This window comes from Ascochyta rabiei, chromosome 15 (assembly GCF_004011695.2).
Source record: "Ascochyta rabiei chromosome 15, complete sequence".
NCBI classification, from domain to species: domain Eukaryota; kingdom Fungi; phylum Ascomycota; class Dothideomycetes; order Pleosporales; family Didymellaceae; genus Ascochyta; species Ascochyta rabiei.
In genome coordinates this window covers 476,401-500,724 of record NC_082419.1, presented here as the reverse complement: position 1 = coordinate 500,724, position 24,324 = coordinate 476,401, and the positions used below count along the sequence as shown (strand labels likewise).

General features: G+C 52.6%; 8 protein-coding genes and 1 non-coding gene across 9 annotated transcripts, besides 2 other annotated features; 4 read left to right on the top strand and 5 right to left on the bottom strand.

Annotated features, from left to right (window-relative positions):
- Positions 1-591: 591 nt before the first annotated feature.
- EKO05_0008615 (uncharacterized protein) lies at positions 592-1,646 on the top strand (the record flags this gene model as incomplete). The annotated part of the gene is made up of 2 exons (XM_038941799.1): positions 592-623; positions 707-1,646. 2 exons carry the CDS (start codon positions 592-594, stop codon positions 1,644-1,646), a joined length of 972 nt encoding a protein of 323 aa, XP_038796154.1.
- A 3,317-nt stretch (positions 1,647-4,963) lies between these two features.
- EKO05_0008614 (uncharacterized protein) lies at positions 4,964-5,482 on the bottom strand (the record flags this gene model as incomplete). The annotated part of the gene is made up of 1 exon (XM_038946580.1): positions 4,964-5,482. The coding sequence occupies one exon, from the start codon at positions 5,480-5,482 to the stop codon at positions 4,964-4,966; it is 519 nt and encodes a 172-aa protein (XP_038796153.1).
- Positions 5,264-5,316: a tandem repeat.
- Positions 5,483-5,715: 233 nt separating the features above from the next.
- EKO05_0008613 (uncharacterized protein) lies at positions 5,716-7,234 on the top strand (the record flags this gene model as incomplete). Its single annotated transcript, XM_059637340.1, has 2 exons — positions 5,716-5,954; positions 6,130-7,234. 2 exons carry the CDS (start codon positions 5,716-5,718, stop codon positions 7,232-7,234), a joined length of 1,344 nt encoding a protein of 447 aa, XP_059493323.1.
- Positions 6,054-6,096: a tandem repeat.
- Positions 7,235-9,876: 2,642 nt separating the features above from the next.
- On the bottom strand, positions 9,877-10,646 carry EKO05_0008612 (uncharacterized protein; the record flags this gene model as incomplete). Its single annotated transcript, XM_038941809.2, has 2 exons — positions 9,877-10,212; positions 10,266-10,646. The coding sequence occupies 2 exons, from the start codon at positions 10,644-10,646 to the stop codon at positions 9,877-9,879; spliced, it is 717 nt and encodes a 238-aa protein (XP_038796151.2).
- Positions 10,647-12,741: 2,095 nt separating this feature from the next.
- Positions 12,742-13,527, top strand: EKO05_0008611 (uncharacterized protein; the record flags this gene model as incomplete). The annotated part of the gene is made up of 2 exons (XM_038941555.1): positions 12,742-13,183; positions 13,238-13,527. The coding sequence occupies 2 exons, from the start codon at positions 12,742-12,744 to the stop codon at positions 13,525-13,527; spliced, it is 732 nt and encodes a 243-aa protein (XP_038796150.1).
- A 240-nt stretch (positions 13,528-13,767) lies between these two features.
- EKO05_15t2 lies at positions 13,768-13,853 on the top strand. Its single transcript has one exon. It is a non-coding gene; the product is annotated as a tRNA-Thr (tRNA).
- Positions 13,854-14,134: 281 nt separating this feature from the next.
- Positions 14,135-18,466, bottom strand: EKO05_0008610 (GID complex subunit containing RING finger motif; the record flags this gene model as incomplete). Its single annotated transcript, XM_038946579.1, has 1 exon — positions 14,135-18,466. One exon carries the CDS (start codon positions 18,464-18,466, stop codon positions 14,135-14,137), a length of 4,332 nt encoding a protein of 1,443 aa, XP_038796149.1.
- A 707-nt stretch (positions 18,467-19,173) lies between these two features.
- EKO05_0008609 (uncharacterized protein) lies at positions 19,174-20,637 on the bottom strand (the record flags this gene model as incomplete). Its single annotated transcript, XM_059637339.1, has 2 exons — positions 19,174-19,361; positions 19,419-20,637. 2 exons carry the CDS (start codon positions 20,635-20,637, stop codon positions 19,174-19,176), a joined length of 1,407 nt encoding a protein of 468 aa, XP_059493322.1.
- Positions 20,638-21,221: 584 nt separating this feature from the next.
- EKO05_0008608 (uncharacterized protein) lies at positions 21,222-22,713 on the bottom strand (the record flags this gene model as incomplete). Its single annotated transcript, XM_059637338.1, has 3 exons — positions 21,222-22,228; positions 22,277-22,502; positions 22,555-22,713. The coding sequence occupies 3 exons, from the start codon at positions 22,711-22,713 to the stop codon at positions 21,222-21,224; spliced, it is 1,392 nt and encodes a 463-aa protein (XP_059493321.1).
- Positions 22,714-24,324: the final 1,611 nt, after the last annotated feature.

Below are 24,324 nucleotides of genomic sequence, written 5' to 3'. Positions count from 1 at the left end.
GTTGTCGATAAACTTTAATGTTATACCCTTTTTTTGCAGAGCAAGCGCTGGTGAAATGAGAGCGTTCCACCATTTCTTCCTCGAGATGGCTCAGCATTCCAAGCAGTTGGTGCTCCAGACCTTACTTGCAGTCCAACTGTGGGCATCGCCTTCCAGCCCCCCACAGGTTTTCGCACGTTTTCACAAGCTCACACCACTAAATGTGTCAAAGACAGCCTTTTCGAATCCAGAACGGCGCCAAAATGAGATGGCGTTAGCGAATATCGATGCGCATTGGGTGATTTGATCTCCAAGATCCCTGGCAGGCCGCTCATTCTGACAGGGGTCTCTCCAAGAAACGTGCCGGTCCACACCACAGCGTCAACGTCGACGTCATAACGATGCATGTCTGCTTCCCAGCCTCCTTGCCAGCTTATAGGGTCGGCACGGCCACATTTCAAGTTGTCCATTCTGCATTCATCTGGTTTTTGATACCTTTTCGACTTCTTGTCTTATACCCACGAGTTGACCGTTGAGATTCTCAACGTTCACGCGCCGCCACTTAGTGCCGATTTAATTTAGTCGCAACGGTCGAAGATCACTACACCCATCATGTCTGGCGCACACGAGAAGCCGCTCAATGAGTACGTCTCAAATGAACTCGCGTGGCTGGAGCGGAGTCCAATTAGCGAGTATGCATGAACCGTAATTGACATAATGACTCTAGGCTCCTCTCCCGCTCCATGGTCGACATCTATGTTGGCGAGGAGAACACTCACTGGATTCTGCACGAGAAGCTGCTGTGCCACCACTCGCCCTTTTTCCGCAAGATCTTCTATGCCAAGGGCAGCAACACACAAAGCTTCGGCCTCCCCGAAGATGACGACAATGCCTTCAAGACATTTGTTGGATGGCTCTACAGCTCTTCGCTCCCCGTGCCCCGCGAGGAGTCCGACCTAGGCGTGCTCTTCGAACTGTACCTGATGGCCGAGAAGTTCCAAATCCCCAATCTCATCGCCGATGTCCTGCAAGTTGTGCGCGAATGGTACAAGTTCAGCGACTCGTACCCCGGTCTCCGTCGCGTGCAGTACATCTACGCAAACACCGAGAACGGCAGTCCCATGCGCCACATGCTTGTCCATTCTATTGCGCGCATGATGGTGCTCGAAAAGGGCCTGCCTGCGCACTGGGACAAGGCTCTCCGCAAGAACGGCCAGCTTGCAGTCGACATCATCTGCGCCATCCAGGACTGGAGGCTGGACGAGGAAGTCGTTCCCGACGCGCGCGACGATCCGGCCGAGGGCGAGGACCTCATCGATGTCGACGAGCAGATCAAGCAGAACGATGCCGAGCTCGAGCAAAATGCCGACATTGAGGACAACGCGTCCGAGTCTGTCGACGGCGCCGAGGGCGAGGAAGTCGAAGCCGAGGGCGAAGAGCAGGAGGCTGAGGACAAGGACAACGATGACGCCGAGGAGACCGACGACACGGTCGTTGGCAGCCCTACGCAGAGCAAGCACGACATCTCGAAAGACAGCAAGGACCAGAAGGCCACCAACGGCACACGAAACAAGGTTGACGACCTGAAGAAGGACTTCAGCAAGTTCAGCCTCAACGTTGTTCCCAACGGTCTCACCAACGGCGACTTCGGTTCGCTCAAGGCGTAAAACGCCGTTGGCTACGAGCCGTACGATTCTCACGTCCGACGTTGACGTCCGGACATTTGGTTCAAATTTGCACGAAAATCACGCAATATGGTGCATCAGGGCGTTCAGGTGGATGGATCCAACAGACGCGCAATATCCTTTGTTCACATTTTCCTCTCTTCCTTACCTAATGCCTCGCTGAGAGGGTTTCGAGCATTGTATTGTATCGTGTCTCAGCAGCCAAATCCTTATCATGTTCAGCACTCACACATCTTGGGACTTGTAACGTGTGCCTGGCTTGGCTTTGGCTTGTCTAGTCCGTGACTATCATGCCATCGATGCATCTTGACTCGACTGTCCTCACGCTTTTTTGCAGAGCTGGAGCGTCGCACATGCTGACGTTGCGTTACAATTTCGAGATATTTGGGAGATATTCTCCGACTGGATAGGTTTGGTAGCGAGGCATGTGCTTATCGTCCTTGTTGCAGAGGCCTCTTACAGTGTGACTTGGATGTCAGACAGGAGTCGTGCATCGGCCTTCTGCAAGTTGGTCAACGCCGAGACTCGTAGCGGAGCTGATGCTTACTTGCTCTTACGTACGTAGTGTAGATGAAGCGGTGATCTTTCTTTTGCAGGCAAGGCCATTTGGGAGGGCTGGAGAGACATGCATCTCCTTCCCACTTGTTAGAGGGAGTCAGGTGAGAGTGGTTTTCATATCGCTTGTGCTGCTGTGTACTGTCTGGTATCAGGACGCGAGACTCGAGCACACCATCGCTAATAGTGTATCTCCGCGATGCTGCAAGCGAGCTGTCGTGCCTTTGTATCTACTCGCCATATCGAGTTAGTATGCAGGCGTTCAAGTCACTGTAGCAGTCACTGTCGCAGACCATACGATTTAGGCTAGTACTCCGCTGCTGTGTTTAGATATATGAAGTGAGTGTCGGAGAGTCTCACATTGGCATGCTGCAAATGGCTTGAGCGACTACGGATGGCCACTGATCCACGAGCAGTGGCTCAAAGGGTTGCTGGAGAGTCATGGATGTGCGGGATCGCCCGCCAGCCGAGACGGGTACGCACATGGCGGTGTGCTGCGGCGACACGTAGTGTCGAGTCCTTACCTGAGCTCACCATTACTCTCCTCGGGTGTTCACGTCCTGTGTCTCAAACACATCTCTTTAGAGCCTTTTGCAGTATCTTAACCTTGCGGTGCGACATGCGGGGAAAGTGAGAATATTGGTGTGACGTGCAGCGCATACCGATGGGGTGACTGTAACGGGCATGTGCGGCTCAAAGTGGATGGCATAGCGAGGATTAGGACGGTGGGACGACAGGTTGCAGATCGATGGGGAAGGTTACGCATGTGTGGTGGCACAGGACGGTTGTGAGACCGGGATGTGTGAGGATCTGAGAAGGTTGAGATGACGGGTTGGGGTGGTGTGAGGTCGCAATGAGTCCTGACTCTTGACATGGACCTATGGTTCGTGATCTGTAAGATTGGATCTTCGCTGGAGGTTGGAAAAGCGTTTGATAACATCTGGGATGGGCGAGGCCGCTAGTGGTGCCATGCAGCCATGCAGATGATCTACCTGCAGATTAGTGGCGCAGCGTTGGCTTAAGGAAGGCGGGCTGAGGCTCAAACCCTAGCCTTGATTTCAGCAGGCGGTTGAATATGACATGATACTCTCACGGACGCCTTGCACTCAAGCTTGCATGCCAGTATCAGGCATATGACTGATCTCGAGATAGACAGCTTGTATACCAGCTTCCTGTTCGGTGTAAGCTCTGACAGGGCCTGTCCCGATTGCTCGGTTGCATGCAAGTCACCTTCGAGACCCACACGCATCGATATCGAAGCGACTACCGCTTCTGGAACAGGTAAATTGCTTGCTGAACCGTACCTGATCGCCGCTGCAGGAAGTGTCAAGGCGTGATGATCAAGGTCGAGTATCCGGGTAAAAATGAATGCCCCTGAAGGTCTGAGCAGCTTCGCACACGCCAGGCTTATGCAGAGCAGAAAAAGGTTTGTGAAGTCTCTGGCGCAAGACTGCAGATCCCTCATAAGACGACAAAGCTGTAGACGAGTACACATAATCACGCGTAGCTCAAGCAGAGTCTCTGTCTACGCTGACAACTTCTGGACTGCCTATTGCACGTAAAGTCCAGAGCTGTCATATCCAATTTCTCTGCCATGTGAGAGTGTGGCTGATTGAGATATTTTCCTGTCGATTCTTGTAGAGCATGTGAAATGTGGTCGATTTACGGACTGAGTAGGTGAGCGGAGATGAGCAAATTGCACTAGGCGAGGCGGGAAATGGGCGGAGCGGAGCAAAACAGGTGCACTCGGCACACACGGTTGCTGGCATGATTCAAGGACATTTGATTGCAATACGAAGGAGGGTAAATCTGGAGTGGGCCGTGATCTTGAAATGGGGGAGGAGATAGCCGTCATGCGGCCGTGCTTGTGGATCTGACAGAAGTGACAGACGGCCGTTTGGAGCTGTGGGCAAGGGACAAGGACCGTGACCTCTGATGAGATTGGGAGTTTAGCTCGTGGCCAGACAAGAAACATTTGGTAAAGCTCGTGCCAAGATTCGATCGAAAGTTTAGCTCGTGCCAAGATTAGATTAAAAGTTTAGCTCGTGGCCAGACAAGAAACGTTTGGTAAAGCTCGTGCTAAAGGCAGGATGATTGAATTGTAAACGAAGCAGGCGTGAGATGGACAGGACGGCAGGTATTCATCTGCTTTCCGACATGCACATGTATTTTGAATGGAAGTGGCGGACGGAGAGATGCTCGAAGGAGCCAGATTGCGTGTATCCAAGGGAGCTGATGTTGGAGATGATATACGCTACGTGGACCCGTTATTACCCACAGCCAGGTTCATGCCGTCAACCACGTGGAAGCAGTGACATGATGCTGAACGAGCGTTGGGCTGGCAGGTGATTGACGAGGGGAGATGCTGGGGCCATGCTGGGGCTGTGCTGGGTGCATGCTGGCAGAAGACGAGGTTGGCCTCTCGCTGGTGCTGTGCTGCGGCGCGGGCGGCGGTTTGGGAGTGGAACGCAGTCTTCATTCTTCTCATCAGGTGGCAGCGAGCGAGTCCGCGTCTAGCAGCGCGTTGAAACGAGCAGGATCAAGGGCAGCGGGCCAGGCGATGATTGGCTGTCTGTCGACGACGCCGCTCTGAGCGGGACCAGACGTGGGTGTGAAACAAGGGACCTCGGGCTAGCGGAGGAGTGAGCATAAGCGGGCGGAGCGGGCGGTGATTGGGCGGTGGTTGGGCGCGCTAAGGAATGGCAATTGGATGTGCAACGTGCTGCATGCACCCGGGCGGCCAGTCATGGCAGCGTTACACGCGCAGCTGGAGCTGGAGGGCGAGCAGCAGCGGCGCGCGGTGTGTAGCACTGTAGCGTCTGACGCTCTGACGGGCCGGGGGTTGAAGGAGCCGAAAGGACAGGCGGAGAGCGGCGGAGAGCGGCGCAGAGCGGCGCAGAGCAGTGCAGCGCAGCACGGAGGAGTTGAGCCGTGGATTCGAAACAATGGTTCGTGTGGCGCCCGTCTGCTGTAACGGGAGCGACACTCTGTTCGCCCACCAGCCAGCCTGCCCAGCGGAACCAGCACCGTCGAGCATGCACAGCGCCAACCAGTGCCTCCCAGTGCCAACCAGTGCCAACCTGTGCCAACCAGTGCCGGCCAGCGAAACCCTGGCCTGTCTGGAGCTGCTGCACCGCGGCCCCCATGCCGCGTCCATCCTTCGTGCCTCGCTGCCTCTTTAGCAGCGCTGCGGCGCTGGTGTCCGTGCCTCCGTTTTTACCTTTGTATCCCCTCACCGCGGCCTGTCGCTCCTCCCTACGCATTCGCGCGCATCAAACCCTCTCTGCCACTCACGCTGCGACCCTCGACTGGCCGCTCGCTCTTTGCCTCCCCAAGCTGCCCCAGTTGCTCCAGCTGCCCCAGCCTGTAATATCCCCCGCCGTGGCCCTCCCTCGACGCGCAGTGTAGCGGACTGGATCTAAAGCATCCTGCGACACTCCTACAATCTACCTGCCCCTCCCCGTCCACCTTGTCCGAGCCACTATACGACGCAGCCATGACCACCGTCGTCGCCAATTCCCCGATCCCTGTGCAGCATGTGGCACCAGCTGCTGCTGACGGGTCCGCCTTGAGCAGAACATATGCTGCCATTGCGCCCTCCACTTTGTCACCTCACATCGTGACGCCCACCTCCAAGCACTCCAAACTGCCTGATCACAATGCTTCACCTACCTCCTCCAGTAGTGATGCAGCCATGCAGCAGCAGAGAGCGGAGGGAAAGCGCTCACCTCTTTCGTACGTCGTTCAGTCTTTCCTCTCGTTCTCCTTCGACGCATCGCCGTCAAACTTCTTCCTCCTCTCCCACCTCGACCTCGCTGTCGCCCCCGCGCCAGGATGTACTCGCACATGCACTCGCACATGCCCATGCCCATGCACACAAAGCAGTGTCTAACCGTCCTTCCTCGAGCAGATCACGCGGCCCCCCAGCTCCCAGAATAGTCGTCAAGAAGGAGCCTGCCTCGCCAGATATGCCCACCACCACCACCACACGCCATCGCCCTCGACGCCTGGACCTGTCTAACCACAACATTGTCCACTCCTCCGGCGCCCTCACCGCCAGGCCTTCTGGCCCAGGCAGTGCCAACGTCATGGACATGGGTCTCGCATGTCTGTCCCCTGGCTTCCACACCCAGGACCCTACCATGCGCTCGCAACTCCAGCGCAGTCTGGACGTCAGGGAGAGGCAGAGGCAGATTATCGAGGCACGCCAGAAGAACGGCGCCAAGGGCGCCTCAGTCGACGAGGAGCCCCCACGAAACACCGAGGTCGGCGCATTTGGAAGGCCCATCAAGACTCCTCACACATCTCGCAGGAAGGGACCCCCTCCAGGCCTGTCCATTGCACCTCCTGCACACCAGACGTTCGCCAACGACAGGATCATCCAGTCGGCACCCATCAACCAGACCTTCACTGGTCTCCGCAGCAATGCGCAGCTTGTCAACGGCCCATCAGGACTGTCCCAAACCTCTCACATCCACCACGTGCCAGCACAACAGACCAACAACCGCTTGCCGCCAATCTCGGACGTCTTCCCAGAGCCTCTTCACACTGCGAGAAATCATTTCAGCCCTGGCCACTCATCACACTCAAACCAGCAGCCACCTCTGCCGTCGCCAGGGTTCGCTGCCCCTCACTCAGTACCACCCCCACTGACGTCGAGACCTCGTGAGTACAAGTCAGCTGAGGAGGCAGTGCAATCACTGTCTGGCGGTCGTGAGGATCTCCTGCCTCGTCTTGTTCACTACGGCGGCCACCAGCCCCCTACACCGCCATCACCCATGCCCAAGAACGGCCAGTCGGCATACCCCCCGCACGCTGACCTCCACCGCAGCGGTAGCTCAAGGAGGCGTGGCCGTGATGAGTACGAGCGAGATGCCGGTACTCCTCCTCTCGGCCGTCAAGCTCCCCGCATTGGACCATTCGGAGAGGGCCGCGATTCTCCAGAGACACAGCAGAAGAAGAAGGAAGAGTTCATTGGTCTGTGTGCAAGAGCCTGGGATCTGTTCCATTCGTAATACCCGGCCTAGGCCTACTTCAATACCTCATCTGCATTGGGCTCGATTCTGGCGCATCCTGGAATAGAGACTACCTCGAGAACAACCGTTTTTCGCTTTGTTTGCTCACCATTACCCCTTCTTCTCGACTTCCGCCATGTTCTGGCCCACGCGCACTTCACTTTTATCAGACGTTCGAAAAACGCCGGCAATCTAATGGACCCTGCAAGGACAAAATTTTATCCATCACCCACCTCCCACATACGACGCTTTCGTTTGTCATTTAACTTCTAAATGCTCAATCTTCGACGAGAAGATGCTAGGGATTCTGGCACGTCATTCACGCTCCGATGTTGTTTGGACTTCAGTCTTTTGGGTATCTTGAAACATACCATGTCTCATGATCATTCATCATTACCTTTTTCTTCACCCTGGGTCGGTATACCGCCGCCCTTATACCCTAGGGGGCGTTTCGGACATTTCCATTTTGTTTGCTTTTGATTTGCTCAATGGGATTTTGAGTCACAAGGGTGGTTGCAATTGTAGTGATTGGATGCGAGGATCGGGTGCGCGATGACGCACCGGCTGTTTGGGAGCACGGTGGCTGGGCAGCGCAGGGACTGCAGCCATCAAGAACGCAGGGCACGCAGATCTGTCGCACAGAGACGACGTGCCGCGACGCCACCTCACATGACAAGAATAAAGACGTTCAATTCCAGACAAACAACCCTTCGATCGCCAGATCACCATTGTTGTGCAACACTTTTCAAACCCCCTTCCTACTGATGAACATCTCCACTAGCAACACTCACGACCCGCATTGGGATCGCTACAGGCATCCTTGAAACGTTATGCGCTCAGACCATGCATTAGTCGAAACAGCCGCTCTTTTACTCGTGTGCCGTCAATCTCCATATTTATGAACCGAGCCCGACCTGGAATTTCGCCTGCTTGCCTGTATCGGTAGGTAGCGCGTTGTCGCCTGCGTGGCGTCGCCAAAAGCACTTCGCACCATGACGATTTCATTCCAGCTGTTTAACATAATCGGTGTACAAACATTGTGCACCCGCCATCAAGTGCCGTAAGATTGACAGATAGCTGCCGTGTAGTCGCTGTCTATATTCGGAAACAAAGAAAGACAAAATACGAATCACCAATGCCGATTGGGGACCTGCATCGGCAGCTACGAAGGATGGCGTGCAAAGGTACCAAAGCGCTCTCTCGAGTCGGAGGGGGGGAGGGGCCTCGTGTCGCGGCTCAATCCGCAAAGCAAGCCCTAACAAACGCCGAACTCTTGGTGGCGTAGACACCGTCGAGCTCCCAACGTCCCGAGGGTGCGGGACAGCACGAATTCTCCGTTCTGAACGCAGCGGTGCTGGTTAGGTCCACGCGCTGCTGAAAGAGAGGGACATGAATCAGCGAGAAGGTTTCGGGGCGCTGGACGATCTTCTCGCTCGGCTCTTGCCAACTAGCCCCCCCCCCCAATCGTGAAGAACTAGTCAAAGGCCGGCGGTGTTGGGCGATCGGATGGCTGCCGCCCCCACTGTGATGAGTGGTCGGAACTATGGAGGCGAGCGAGGCCTCTGAGTCGAGAGGTGAGCGTGTCGAGACGAGGCGAAGGGTGCGAGTCATATGCTGCTGAAAGCGAGTTGGTAACTTGGTAGGCGCTGTGCGTCATGAGGCTGCGGGAGCTATTGGATGGCTATTTTGAGGGCTGGCTGCGTTGCGTTGCGTAGAGATGACGCAGAAGCTGTGAATTGCATGTTGGCATTCCCTGTAGTAGAGGTCCTGATGAAGTGCATATGGACAATTGCTGCATAAACCGTCCTCACAAGTCTCGGTCGAATGATAGCGCGGGAGGCCTTTGATGCACCTGCACATCTTCATTGTATGCGAGTATTCATAATATCTTCTGATTCGCTTACAGCGAGATGGCGCTACGGTCTTTAGATCGTGTCTCTCTCGTCTATTCCGCGCAAGCGTCCCGATCTGGGACGTCGATCTACCGCACACTCATTGGCCGCCGTGCTTCCTTTGTTTGGTCGTTCCTACTCACGCGTTCTCTTGATAACTGGTCAGGCCATGTTGAGTCAGTAGGCAGGGTTGCTGACATGCTGCGTATGGGTATGTGATCGTTCGGCCTCGCCCGCCGGCATTGCTCAAGGATGTCATGGGCACTGGAGAGTGGAAGGGCGTCAGGCGTTCATGATCAATCCGACCACTTGGGAAGCCTGGGTTGCCAGCTATACGTAGATCAACCATTGTCACAAAATCTGCGCACAATGGATCCGGTTTGTGTCTGAACGCATGGCACGGTAGTCCAGTTGATGGATTAGTGGTTGTTGTCGTTGACGGTAAAGACAGTGCCAGATTGCTTCGGAAATCTTGGGAAAAGCTATGGACTTCTCATTTTTCTGAACTGAGAGTGAAAGATTATGTTACTTGTATTTGTTTGCCTGTATCTACCGTCTGATCGTAGGGCTGAAGTCAATTGCCTTCAGCTGCAAGGCCCACGTGGTATATCAAGCCGGAAGCTTATTTAGCGGAGGACCTCTCTCGCCGAATCTTCTGGAGTGTGGCCAAGCAATCCATGTATTATTTTGCTTTGTTGCCTTCGTCTTTCGTTGGAAAGTACAATCCATGTCTTGCCTGAGCAACCGATCTTAGTCCGAGGTATCGTCCTTCACAGGTACAGCCACAGTCCTGGTGCCGGCTGATGAATCTCCAAATAGAGACACCACACCTCGTTTGTACGTGTATCTGGGCCATGCGTGGCCACTCTCATCAAATACAACATTATGGATATCGTCATCATATGTCCAAGTAGGACAGAATTGGAGCACGTGCACAGGGGAACCATTGTCTGCAAGAACCCGCATGATTTCGTCAGCGACTTGTGCGTAATGCCACCGGCGCTCAGATGCGTTGTAGATACGGCTCCTCCGTAGACGGTGTGTCAAGCAAAGCCGCTCGAGCCTTGGTAGTTGCGCAAGCACTTGCTGCGATAAAATTCAGATAAGGAACACCAGAGAATCTGAAGATGGATACTCACCAGCGATCTCGTAAATTTATGGAGAGCCGGTTCAGAGTTTGCTGACGTTGATACTTGGAGCGGCTCATATGGCCGCATGGCACGAATGGTGCGGCTCAGACTGACAAGGTTCAATCCAATAGAAGTCAAGTTCGGACAGCTGCTCGTCAGCTGCTGGAGTTTTTGTGGACTGTATCGACGTTTTGGATCTTTATGGGAGATCTCTAACGTCTCGATCGTCTGACCACATCCCATGAGACTCTCCAGTTCGAACAGATCGCCATTGCTGAAGCCGAGCTTGACAGTGCGTAAACCTGTGACAGCTCGCAAGAGCTCCGCTGCAACTCTAGGCAGGGATATGGACGATCTAAAGGCATGTATTTCAAGAGTCTCAAGGGACATGCGATGTGTCTTCTTGAATGCAGTTGAAAACGACCTCAACAATGGTTCAATATTGTCACAGCCATGGATTCTCAGAAGCCAGAGATCAGGTAGGTAGAGACAGTCCACAATACTCCTTGGCGACTCAGACAATCGGACTTCGCTAAGCACGATGGTGCGGAGCATAAGCAGCGGTGTTTGACGTGGCAAAACCCAAGCATCGAAGTCATTGGGAGCCGAGTGTGCCTCACCTTCGATGCACATATCACGTAACTCTGGCGCGTAGGCAAACTAGTTGTTGTAACCTTGGTAAGCGTAGTGTTCAGATCCGAGCACTCTGACGTGGAGTGTTTTTAGCACTGAAAGCGTGTCTCTGACATAGTTTACTCCTGGCGGACCACCTCTTTCTGCATTGAGCGATACTGCCAGGTCTTGTATTTGGGTTTGGTTACGCAAGAGGATGCCGAGGTCGTGATTACTAAGGACGTACTCTCTACTATCAAAGGTGGTGAGACAGTTCCTTAGGAGAGCGCCTAGTAACACAAGCAGAGATACCTTGGCCTGTTGCTGGAGGATTTAGCCCAGATCATATCCGATAGTGGAGATGGAAAGGATCTTGACATTATCGAGGATACCATTGGGGTCGGAGTTGAGGATCGAAACTATCTTCTGGGTGTCGTTGTCGATCAAATCGACTGTGAGCTTTTTCCAAAGAATAGTAGCTGCGTTTGCGCTCCATTATTTGTTACTAAATCGGACGTTCTTGAGGTCTGACTTTGGCAGCTGAGCACAAATTAACGTATATCTCCAAATGCGGAACGTGAGTAAGAGAACTTACCCGGCTGAAGATCATGTGCTGCATCTCAGCTGGTAGAATAGAAGTGAACGCGCGTACAGCCGCCATGATCGACAGTTGCAACTTTGGTGTAGTGGTGTAGGAGACGATATGAGGAAAATAGCAGAAGCTAGAGGAAATGTTATAGTAGCGTCGGTTTTCACCTCACTTCCAGCACGAATATCTTTTACACAAGTGACACTCACTTCGATCACAGGCAAACTCTCAACTTCGGCTCTGATAAGGCGGCCTATGCTTGCCACATAGAGTAGGTCAAGAGTTGAAAGAGAGAGAAGCAGTGTTTGGGTAGAAGTATTGTCCAATGGTAAAACTTGACTGGATTTGTTTGTGTTCGTCACGCCTTCTTATGTTCCTCCGCCTCCGGCATGTGAAAGAGAACTTCATCGAAAATCCTTGTGTTGCGATGGTGAGCATAATATGTTCGTTTTTTTTTTGACAGAACCTGACGGATGCCCTGGGCTCCCTGGACTACCTGGACTTATTGCCATGTGTGAAGGCAGCGATGTAGGCGAGAATATGTCCGAGGCTGATATCAGAGACTGGTCTGGTGATTCGTGAGATAGCAGTGTCTCTGGTGTACGGGTGGGTGTAAGAGGAGGATATATGGTAGCTATTGTGTGCGTTAAGACCCTCCGTCTTAGCACGAACGTTATGGTCAACTTCTAACGCCGCCACGAGAAAACTGTTGTTGTCTATAAAACCGAGAGGCTTCAGCAACTTTCCATCTGAGCGCTCATTTGGCGATGTTGGTGATGAAGAAATGCCTTGAATGACGTCGCTATATGTGATAAGGTTACCCTATTGTCTTTGCAAAGTTTCCGAGATGCATTTGGTACATCGACGTCAGTTCATGAATTACGACCGTGTCTGCGCTCAATAAAACGGGTGGCCTTCCATCATCGGTTGGGGTATGAACAGATTGCGCGCGTTTGCGGTTGTTATGTACAATAAACGGCGTTTCTGAATTGAAGTCACCCAAGTGATCCATAGCCTGAACCATGATTTGGTACGTTGCCTCATGAGAATTTGTCATTTGAGGAATCTGCAAAAGCAAGAGAGCAATACTGTCGGCGGTTAAGAAGTATTCAGAAGCCAAGTTCTTTTAAAAGCTGGGAGAAGGATAACCCAAGTCATGAACGTTGTTCGAGCGCCAAGCAATAAGCTGCGCTAGCGCCGCTGGAGAGCTTCCCAGCTTCAGATCATCGCCCTCACCAAGCAACGGTCCACAGTCAGAGCATCAACGCCGTTACATACACAACCATGCGCACCTCGTTCCCCGTGCTCGCCTCGCTGGCATCCGTCACATCTGCCGCCCGCTTCCTCCTGCAGGTTCCAACTACACACGTTGTGAACCCTTCCGCGCTCTCCTCCACAACCCACGCAACTCTACAATCTAGTGGACCCCCACTTGATGCGTACCTGACCCGCTCCAACACCTTCAACTTCAATAACGTCAGCGCTGGAAGCTATCTTGCTACTGTGCATTGCCGGGACTATGCATTTGAGCCCTTGCGCATCGACGTCAGCGTAGAGGAGTCCGTTGAGGGAAGCGGGCAGAAGAAGGAGGTCATCAGGGCATGGCAGACATTTTTGGGCAACGAATGGGACAACAAGGGCGAGAGCAGAGGAGAGGGTGGCAATGGTCTCGTAATCGAGGCAAGACCGGTGGGTCAAAAGGAGTTCTACCAGGAGCGCGCTGGATGTAAGCCTCATAACCACCGTACACTTCCACCACAGCAAATGCTAATACAAACAGTCTCACCACTATCTTTCCTGAAGAACCCCATGATTCTCATGGCAGTCTTCTCCGGCTTGCTCATGTTCGGCATGCCCAAGCTGATGGAGAACATGGACCCAGAGATGAAGGCTGAGATGGAGGAGATGCAGAAGAACGGCGTATTGGGATCAGGCACGACAAACACAGCGCAGCAGATCCAGAACTTCGATCTCGCATCGTGGATGGCAGGGAAGACCACAGACTCTGGCGCGAACAGCCGTGGCCAGAGCCCAGCACCTGAAAAGCAGCAGACTTCGAAGAAGCGGTGAAGTGGGGAAGGCATGCATGGACACGATCCTATGCGAGCTAAAAGAGACGGCAAAATAGCAAATGAGCTTAGCGAGCATTGTTAATATAGACATCGCCGGCCCCACAACGATACGAAACATCTAGGAGAGTGACATAGAAGACGACGCCGAAAACCTCTCAACGACTACATATGGCAGACAATCCGAAAATTTGCCACAAGTCAATCCAACAGAGTTGGAATCTCTTGGTCTCAGCAATGAGCCCTCTTGGCTTAGTGGTAAAGCGTATCACTAGTATTCACCTGAATGCAATGATAAGATCGCTAGTTCGATTCTGGCAGAGGGCATCTTTTTTTGCGTCCCTGATGGTCTGGGGGGCCTGCACAAGTAGGAGACTTGCATCGATGAGGTTTCTTTTTGGCAATTTGGAAAGTCTCCTATCTACCCCACTCACAGCTGCACTATCGTAAGCGAGCCTCACCTCACTTTCAGGCCGGGCTTGACAAGCTAGCAACACCTCTGACAGCGAGTGCAATGGTAGTCCAGCAGCGATGAGGGGATGAAGAGCAGTAAATCGATGCATAGGTGATGTCCGACCATGACAAATCTGAGGCAACAAGGCCCAAATCTATACCGCACCGCTTCTCAACGCCTTCATTCCACTCGCCATAGCCGGCTCAATGTGGCCTCTGATGGGTACCCTCGCCTCGCGTGTGAACAGCAATATATACCTGACCATCACACTCTCCACATCTTCCACCACGTGAATATTTCCATTAACCTTGTTCCCACCCCCAACAACCTCACATCCCAACAACAGCCTCATGTTACTCAAACCACTGTTCTTCCAGCTCAGACTAGCAGGACTGTAGAAGAAACTCGTAGCCGGGTCGTCGCAGAGGTACACTCCTCTTCCATGTGCGGCGCCAGTGCGCTGGAGTGATGTGCCCGAGCAGATGCGGAGGCCTTGGGCGAGGATAGCGGGGAGGCGGTCGAGGGGTGTGCCGTGGAAGAGAACAGTGGTGTCTCGATTGGTCGAATGAATTTTCGACACGAATGCTTTTTCGAGCATGGGGCTCGCATTGGCGAGCACGAATTGGTGGGTTCCTGGCGGAAGGTTTGGGATTTTGACAAGTCCTGTTGCGGTGGCTAGGAAGCCGCGGTGGTGGAGTACGGCCCAGGATATTAATTTCTCGGCCGATGCGTGGTATGAGGCGAGTACGGAGGAGAGATTGACGGCGTCGCGCATGACTGCCATACGAGGGAGGGCGTTGAGGATTGACTTTACGGCCTCGTTGCCACGGATTGGGCAGTCAGGCAGCAGCTCTGGTTTTCCCGTCATAGCAGCAGCGTAGACAGAGGAAAGAGCTATGTCGACAGCGAAGGTGTCGGTTCGTATCTCAGGTATTCTGACTTGAAGAGGAAGATTGTACCAGAGTCGAGCACAGGAGAAGAGGTCGCAGGGGGTCGAGCGACGAAGTTGGGTCATCTGGGCGTTGTGCGTGGTACTGCACGATACACAAACTTGAGCATAATCGCGTAGCCAAACCACCACTTCCTGATGTACAGCCGCTATACTTGTTTCCCCTCTGCGTAATTGGGAATAAATAATACGGTTCAATTGCCATGTGAGGGTCGTATGTGCAGACGTGCATATTTGTTGCGTAGGATTTTCAGATGTTTTTGAGCAGCTGTACAATGAATGGACCATGGTTTCGAGGTTTGTATCGGTGCTGTAATGCAAACAAAACGACGGTGGTAAATTCTTGCTATCGTCACGGTATAGTCGGAGTAGAAGCGTATTGGCAAGTTCCGGGATGCCGATCGCTGTGCGTTGTAGCAGGGTGAAGTGGGCCAAGGAGAAGCTGATCTCAACTTCGTTGTCGTCAACCCTTTCCACCACATCGATTACTCCAGCGGGAAGTTTTGCCATTTCTTCATCGAGCTCAGTCGTATCCGGCACGCCGAGCTGCTGAAGAAGGAGAGTCGTTCCCTTGGGATCTTTCATTTTAAGTGCCTTTTGTAGACCTTGCAGTCTTTGGGCTTCTTGCAACAGCTCATCTTCGACCTTCTCCCAGAAACTCGCCGCTTCGATGATTTGGTCTTTACAAATCTCGAATCCTGTTTGCACGACCTTGAGCAAGCAAGAGATCGAATGCACTGCATTCTTGGTACTCTCATCAACCGACTCATCCAATAGCCATCCTGCCACCATGACTTCGACCACCGAAAGTGGGACGTGATACTTCAGAGCGGCCGGATCGGTTGGCGTCGATACTACCGTCGAACATGAAGTATCTGGAGCCGTCGAATTCAAGGTTGAGATTGCGACTGATCTGCGTTGATTAACTGTCTGAGGCGTAGGCTGTATCTCGCGAGTTGGAAGACCAGGAATATCCATATAGCCATGTTTGGCGTCCCATATCTTTTTACAGACCTCCACTGTTTCTTTAGAAGCTTGTAACAGTATCGAGAGACAATCTGAAATCTCCCAGTCGTTCTTAGCTCTTGTCGAAAGAAGACCAACAATCTTATGCAGAAATGGCTCCACGGGCTTCCCCTCGGCGGATCTCAAGCACTGGAGTATTGCCCGGAGATTTTTACTTTTTGCACCGCTGCCGCTCAAGATACAGTTCATTGCCTCGCTTTTGTCGTCCAAAGCCTCCTCTAGTCGCTTGAGAGTCTTCGAATAAGGCACGAGCTGCCATTTCCATCCTTGTAATTCAGAGCGTAGGATGGGCGGTATCGTGCATTGCTCCGAAGGCAGACTCGGTCCAGTAGCAAACACGGTTTCCACGTCGGCCAGGAAAGATAACCACTCTAACGCTTTCATCGTTCTCAATGTATAGCCGACCAAATTTCGTTCCTTGAAGACTCTAAAATGAGTCTCTTGCGCTAGTAAATGGTACGCAAAGTCTCGCCAGCACAGGATTTGCGCCTTGAAATCTTCAGTCGGTGGACACTGTACGAGTAGTCTGGTGAACTCGACAATGGCTCGCTCGGGGTTTCTCTCCAAGCCTGAGAGGGTATTTTTGACATCACCGATCGAGAGACCTGGACCTAGTTGTTCATTTGCTGAAGCTATTCCGTTGAGACACCTGATGCCAAGGTTGGCATCATCGCTTGTGTGTTTCGTTACCAGGACCGCTAGTATTTTTCGGTCTTGAGAAAGCTCTGGTTTGTATGGGCTTTCCCATACCCTCAAGATGGAGTCGAACATACGTTGAGAGGTGTAGCTGGCCGCCTCTTGTGCCAAAAGGTGATGCAAGCAATATTCTTCCGCAACTATCTCCAAGGGATGTTTCAATCCCTCAAGCTGGCCAGTAAGAAAAGAAGGCGCTGGAATGCGCTGGCCGGTCCGTTCCGTAGCATTTCGTTCGTTGCTTGTTTCCAAACTTGAGGTTTGTGACCGGAGCTTTTGCGCAGCAGTGTATATCTCAACAGCCATGGTCATATGCTCTGCTGAAGGAAGTAGCAAGCACATCTGACTGATGATCTTTTCCCTCATAACGGGGATGCTCTTCGAGGACTTGACTGCATTGCAGAATGTGTAGAGCTCAATAGCAAATTCCGTCCACGGCCGGCATTGCTCGATAAGTGTGCGTACTGCAAATTGACAGTCTTTTATGCACTTCGTAATGCCCTGCAATGTTGTAGGCGTTAAAAGTATTTCCCGAAGACCGGATGCGCGATCCTGGTCAAACAATTGAACAAGACGTTGCAGTTCTCGAATTTGGCTTCCTCCAAGATAGCCGTGATCAGTATATGTACGCAGTATGGCGATCAAGAGGTCCGAGTCGATGCTCTCTTGCATATATAAAACTGCTTGCATAAGATTCAAGGCTTCCTGAGTCATGGGTCGGTTGATGGTAAGCTCTGTAAAGAGCCACAGGATCTTTGGTCGATCTGCTGACACTGCTACCCACGTTGTTTCGAGCGTCGAACTGGCGCCCTCAAGTAGACTCCTCAGGCCATCTTTAGTCCCACCAGGTACCTCAATCAATAGCCTTCCCAACTTGACCCGGTCCCTTCCTGATCCGTATCTTTCGACAAGACCGTTTCTCAAGGTACATTCGGTGCCGTTAATGAAGTCTGGGCCTTCGAGAGCAAGCAGCTCCGGTAGCAAGGCTGCGTTGTTACTGTCCATACTGCTCAAGAGCGTGATACGCCCCAAGTCTGGCCTCCAGCGCGCCCATACCCGCCATATTGGAAATTGGGCATCGAGTATGTGTTCTGGTAGTAGAAGTCCCGATAGCGTTGTTGCTGGCGATGTGCGTCCAAGCTCTGCCATCCAGTATGAGGCCCCGTGGGCGACTAACCAGTCGTTCTTCAGTCGTAAACCTTCCAACTGTGCTGCGTAGTCGGCCAAAGCACGGCATGTCAAAGTCAGAAACTCCGGTACTGTGTTCATGTTTGATGTCGCACACTCCCTCAATGCTCGGCTCACACCAATCAAGATCTTCCCTGCGGCTCCGGAACCGTGTGTTGCGAAGGGAAGTAGGTATTGCGCCCACTTTGCCTCCATATCTGTGACTGAGGCCGGATTGCCATGATTTGCTGCTATGAGACACTGCAGCCACGTCTCCAAGCCCCAGTAGCTTCCATGCGCAACATTTAGGTCTACATGTAGCGTCGCTCTTAGACTCGTCGCTGTCATAGCATGCGCTGCAGCAGCAATAGCGATGTCTCTCGCTTCGTGAGCACCAATAAGTATTGCTAGGCGTATGTCTGCATCCGCTAGGGTGATCTTGCCCTTCTTCTTAAGATACACGTCGGTAGCTTGCCGTAAGGGAGCGTGCGGGAATTTCGGATCTGACGGGTGTAGCACACCGGCTATAGCATCTATCGCTTGATGCCAGTCTTCGCTATGTTTGGTTTTGTTGAAGAGCAAGGAGTGTTTCAATGGTATCCTTCTCCTCGTTCGGAAATCGTTGACATGCATTATCGTGGTTTCTGACATCGTAGATGGGAGACCGAGATTGTGGATTGCAGGTACACGGTTATGATTATTATTGAGAAGACTACTCACATTGAAAAGAAAGCAGTCTTGTTTCAGCGTCTATCGCCAAAATTGATCATAGGGAGAGTATGCCAGCTTTGGAAGGCTGTAGCGAACTCTCAGGCAGACAGGTGGAGCAGTCTGCCCCATTCAAGACTGTAGAACTGCGGTACCGTAGGAGAGCCCACCATGCCGGTAAAGTGGAAGTGGCCTGAATAGTTTCATATCATACTGCGCACAAGGCTGAACCGGAGAGGCTCATCCATCTGTGGCTTGACCGAAAGCCCAAAACGGCTAGAAGCACAGCGATCGTGAGCGCCATGAATGCACTGTCAAGCGGTCAGCGACTAGGCTGTGCAAATGCGCGAGGGCACGACATGACGAAAAAATAAAAGCGAGCAGAGCTAGTTGTCTATGCCTTGCAGTCGAGTGTACTAAGTTCGTATTATCCCATGATTTGACGAACACCTTTGTGGGAGCTATATACGCCGACTAAGAGCCGAGACACGATGGGTCACAGTGTCTCCATTGGTATTGGGTTCAAAATCTTGTGTCAATATGAGTGCCTAGCAAGAGAGCACCCTGGGTTTGGTTTACACGACGCCGCATTTATCTGCATCAGGCGCGGCACTACGCATGAATGTCAGGTTTGTGCGCGACATTCTTACCTACCCTCGCCTCTGTCGGAGATGCGCGGCTGCCTGTCTGATGAAATCGCCTGTTTTGTGAAAACAAACTCGATTGCCTTTTGCGTCGCGTACTGCCTCTCCGATGCTAGAGTCGTAGGCTTGACCAGTATGACTGTCCTTTGCAGGACACTTGAGGCCCTGGATGGCGTTTTGTTCGAGCTCGGGTACTGCTCGGACATCAGTATACTTCTCGGACGAACACAAACGAAATAGGGTGTACTGACAGGTTGCGACGTAAGCTAAGAACTCGTCCACTGCGTGGCGGCTCGGCATGGCATCGGTAGATTGGTCTTCAAGTAGTATGTTGGACAGCTTTTCCATATGGGTGATGGTTTCGGGACGGACTCCTTTGGACATTTCTTTTTGCTCAACTGCAAGCGCAGCGAGAGGTTTAGCCAACGGATGCGTGTATATACCTTTGACGTCCTTTGGTGTGAACATCTGCTTGCTTAGCGGATTACGCAGAACGCCACTCCCAGCCTTGATGGCAGCTACGAGCTCTTCCAAATCCCATGCGTAGTTGTCCTCGGTGACATAGAAGTTTGATCGCGGGATGTCCTTCACCTCGTCACCATACATCGTCTCAGTGTTTACGTAGTTACGTTCGAGGTACTCGTGCTCCATATGCATGATGGCGACTTCGCAATGTATTCTCAGTTCGTCGGGTAACGCGATCTCCAGCGCAGCTTTCCGTTTCACAAGGGCATCCCGGATTGTATCAGTACTTGCGCTCGAAGCATGACTGAGGAGGGTCTTATGCCATCTCATCGCTTCCTCCATGTCTGCAATAGCAATGCTGGTAGCATTCTGCGGGCTGTCGCGCATAGCACGAGCTGTCTTTCGTGGGGTGCACAGTTGTGCCGACGTGCCCGCCTGTCCATTCGCAATTTGCTGGATCTTAGAAGTGCTTCTGGAAGGAAGAAGGTCTGCTTTCTTTTGCAGAACTTGTAGGTGCACCAGATCGGCGAGTATGAAATTTGCCTTCGCTCGCAATGCTTGATAGCCGGTAACGAGATCTTGCTGTGCTGCATCCAGATCATCGCCCACGACAACAGTAGAAACCTGCGGTTTCCTCTCGACAGAGTTTGGCACCACAGTCTTCTTGTACCGTCCTAACTTGGGATCCCACTCCAGCTTTTCGATGCTTCGCGATGCAGGCATCTTTGATGCTGGTGGTAGTGGCTTCTTCTCTAGAACAGGCGGCTCGGGCTTCTTCTCGAGTATCTGGAGGAATTTTGCGACATCGGAATCCCCTGGCGCCAAGTTCTTCAGCTCTTTCGCATTGTCGACAGCAGCCTCCAGCCATCCTATGGACATGTAGTGCTCGACAAGAAGTTTTCTTGCACAGATAGCGGGCGGACGTCGTGTCATCTCCTCCATGAGTTCGCCAATCAGTACCATGTCCGGATCGCTAGATCCAGTGTTACCGGAGGTTGCAGCCATTACGAAGTAGAATGCGTCTGTACAAGTTCGTATGTTCAGTAGTGTGAAGCCAGAGGTGAGCAAGTGAAAGTGAACCGTGGTAGCTCAACGACGCTGGCGGAACCTTTGCCTCCGCCGAGACGCACACCTGTGCACAGCTTGTCAGCCATCTTGGATCTGCCTAGATGGAAGTACGCTGTTGCCCAAGGCTGTCTTGCCGACGTCTCTGAGCTTTCCGAATGTGGTGACCGGCGATGCGCTGTTCTTTTACAGGCGGCTGAGCCTGGGAAGGTGGAGGCGGTGCATTCGTCTAATGCCCAAAATGGCTAGTGCATAACAATGCCTCCTGCTTGTTCTTTATCTTCACACGCACCATGCTTACGAAAATGTCCAAGGCGATCTCTATCGCTGCAGTGGCTGTTCATGCCTGGACCCGGGTTGGTTCTGATGACCTAGTGCTGAAGTGTGGTAGAGGGTCAAAGCTAAACGGTTTTAGCTACGGTATCTGCTACGGACATGTGCTCATCTATACAACCAACAGACTAAGATGTTGACCAGTCAAATATGTATGTTCAAGAAAAAAGGAATATCCATCCTTACTCGTTTCATGAGTAATCGCTTTTATGGCGGCTCGCGCGAGTCTCATTGGTCGTCACACTTGTGCGCACACTACGAGACGTCTCCGTACCCCAATCCTTACTGTTATCTGCGAATAGTCTCGCCAACTCTGCCATCTCTTCACCAGCACCCGAGTCTCGCACGGGCTTGTCGTGCAGCGTCGTGACGGCAATGCCAATATTCGCATTGTCCACGCGTGCTGTTCCTACTCCTATGGTCCTGGTCCTCAGCTCCATCTCGTTCATACTCACCACTCGTGACCTGCGTGGCGATGCGTCGTGCAACGAGTTGGCTGTAGTAGTGTAGTATGTGAAGCCTGAGAATTGAGACCAGTCCGATACGTTGCGGCTGTGGGTCGCCCGGGAGCGCAGTGTTTGCGTTCGAGTGCGAGTATTGGGTGTTTCAATGTCGAAATCAAGATTGGACTCGGCGTCGTGAAAGCGCAGGCTGAGTAGATGTGGGGCGTCGGGGCGATGTATGACGGTGTCAGTCGAGGCGTACGTCTGGGAGGGATATGGATATCGTGGTGCGGCTTGGGATGCTGGAAGATGTTTACTGCGTCGGTTGGAAAAACAAAGCTTGATCGACGAAGCTAGGGGCTGTAATGTGAACAAGCAAGCCGCCGACATGGCTGAAGCAAGTTCTATAGATGACCAGAGCATGTCCATTCGAATTGGGTGTGCCACATCTTTGTTCTGCAAGAGTGTGTGGAGCAAATACATCCGTACGATCGCTGCAGCTATAACCACAGCGGTGCATATGTAAATCGTAAGTAGAGCCAGAGTTGCTAATAGACCAGGACGTAGGGCCCAGAGTACAGGGATAGGGAGCAAAGCAACAAGGAACCCTGTCACCACGTCCAGTACGCTGTTGGTGAAGCTAGCAAGCCTCCAGATAGCTTCGGGTTTACTAGTGGAGCTCCAGTCGACAGTGATAGGGCCACCAAAAAGTAACGTGGACCCTAACCAGAGCACTGTGAGAATGGTCGTCAAGCCTGCAAAGATCAGTGGCGATTGAGCCTGTAGCTACAAGTCCAACCTACAGATAAACCCCAGGCTAACGTGTCGGTGCCAGTTGCGGGGAGCAAACTTTAGCACAGTAAGAGCCACCGAGAGCTTGACGAAACCGAGGCCTACAATATGGAAAAGGGCAAATACCCATACCAATAGCGAAGTCGTATGATCGTTGTCGGTTGTGGTAGGCCACACTTGCTTCTCTAGCTTTGTCCTCAGTAAGATTGTAATTACCAGAACTCCTATCGTGCACAGCTTGGTAGTGACATCAGTAAGTCTTCGACAGTCTCGACATCATGCCACCTACTGCTGCGACAAGGAGAAGCCAGTCATCAGTATCGAGGTTGCGTAGGAGTCTTCCACGAGTGTAGAGTCTGAGCGAGAAGCTTAACAGCGCGACCGAGACCAGCGTAACGACAATGGCAAGTATCGAGGACCCGAGAGCATCTTTGGCATCGACATGCATATTTTGTACGTCGAAGGGGGTTTCGAGTTGGAATGTCTGGAGTCATTCGAGCCGTTGATATGGCGAGTGGGTGCGGAATGGTAGGAATCCTATGTGAGATCGGAGAAAGCAAATGAAATGCAGTTTTCATGTTTTGAGGTCATTATCTTGTGCAACGTTCGAAACCGAGGCGTTGCAGGCTTTCGGTGCTACAGCAGGCAACCAATCTCCACTCCAACTGACGTCTCCATGGTAATAGCGTTGATTCAAAGGCCAGCGTCGCTGCTGTACATGAACGTCTTGGTGCTCTTTTTTCGGTAAGATTTGACAGTTTACCTCACTGTAAAAGAGGTTTTTCGGCCACGAAAGAGTTTGGCGAAGGTGAACTATTGTTGATCGCAAACGCCACTTCCTGCAACCGTACATTGACTTGCTGGGATCCATACGCCCACTGCGCTTTATTTTCCCACGCGTGTGGTTGCCACAATACGGGACTTGCGTCCCAACGCTGTTGCGTCTGTACTACAAACAGCAATCTCAACAGCCATGCTAGGCCAAGTTGCACGAGTGGTACATAGTGGTGAGAGATGGCCTTGAGGAAAATGACGAAGACACAGTGTGGAGGCTGCCAAGCTCATGCTGTGACCAGGTGGAATGCCGGCAGTAGACCAAGGACAGCGCAATCAAACCATTTCCCACATGTATTCTGTGTCTGAAATAAGCACTCACGGCTCGTTGGGGTTGCAACGTCCAGGATGTGCTGGCCTGTCGGATAGCAAAGCTGTGGTTCTGACGCCTCCGGTCGTACATTGTGGACAACAGCCTGAGCCCGGCGGCCCGGGAGCTGGATCTTGGCGTTGCGAGGCGTAACCTACTGCATGTGGAAAGTTTGATCAAGCGTGCAAAGCAGCTGGAGTGTCGCGCACAAGATCCTGGCGTGGAGATGCCGAGGCCTTTTCCTAAATGGTGCAACTATACTCGTGATCCGGAGCAGCCAATCACTCTACGGCCGAATGCTCGCTCCCGCTGCATGGCTTGCATCGCGTGCGTGTGGCCCCCCCCCGATCGACACGTGAAGCGTCATGTTTGCATTTTGCATGTGCGCATGTGTTTTTCGTTTGATACTGCAATCGATAATGAAGCCCGAGCAGCCATGCTCAGAAGACGAGACTTTGCTTGTGACGGATGACGCGAAATTGGCCGTCTCCAGGAAAGCGGAGGATCCGCAGTCCGCAGCTGTTGCACGGCGCAGAGTTGCCGGAAGCGCATCGTCTGGTCCGAGTCCAACGCGCAAGCAGCTTGGCTCCAGTTTTCATCGAGCGGTCGGCGGTTCCGACGTGCCTCGGTACGTCTGCGAAGGGAATGTGGGTTTGCCCTTAACGTCCGGTGCATCCTGGAGCTCCTTGGTACATTGCATCTTTGCATCTTTGCATCTTTGCAAGTTCCACTGTCCACATCTTCACTGCTGCACGTCGCCTAGGTGCATTTGGTCTATTTGGATTTTGGAGCCTCTTGTTTCTCCCCGCACACGGTGGCGCTCCAGCTTCACCCCAGGTATGTCGTGCGGCTCGGACACTCCGACGTCAGCGGAAGCTAACAGTTGGCCATGGAGCAGACAGCTCGAGTTCTGTC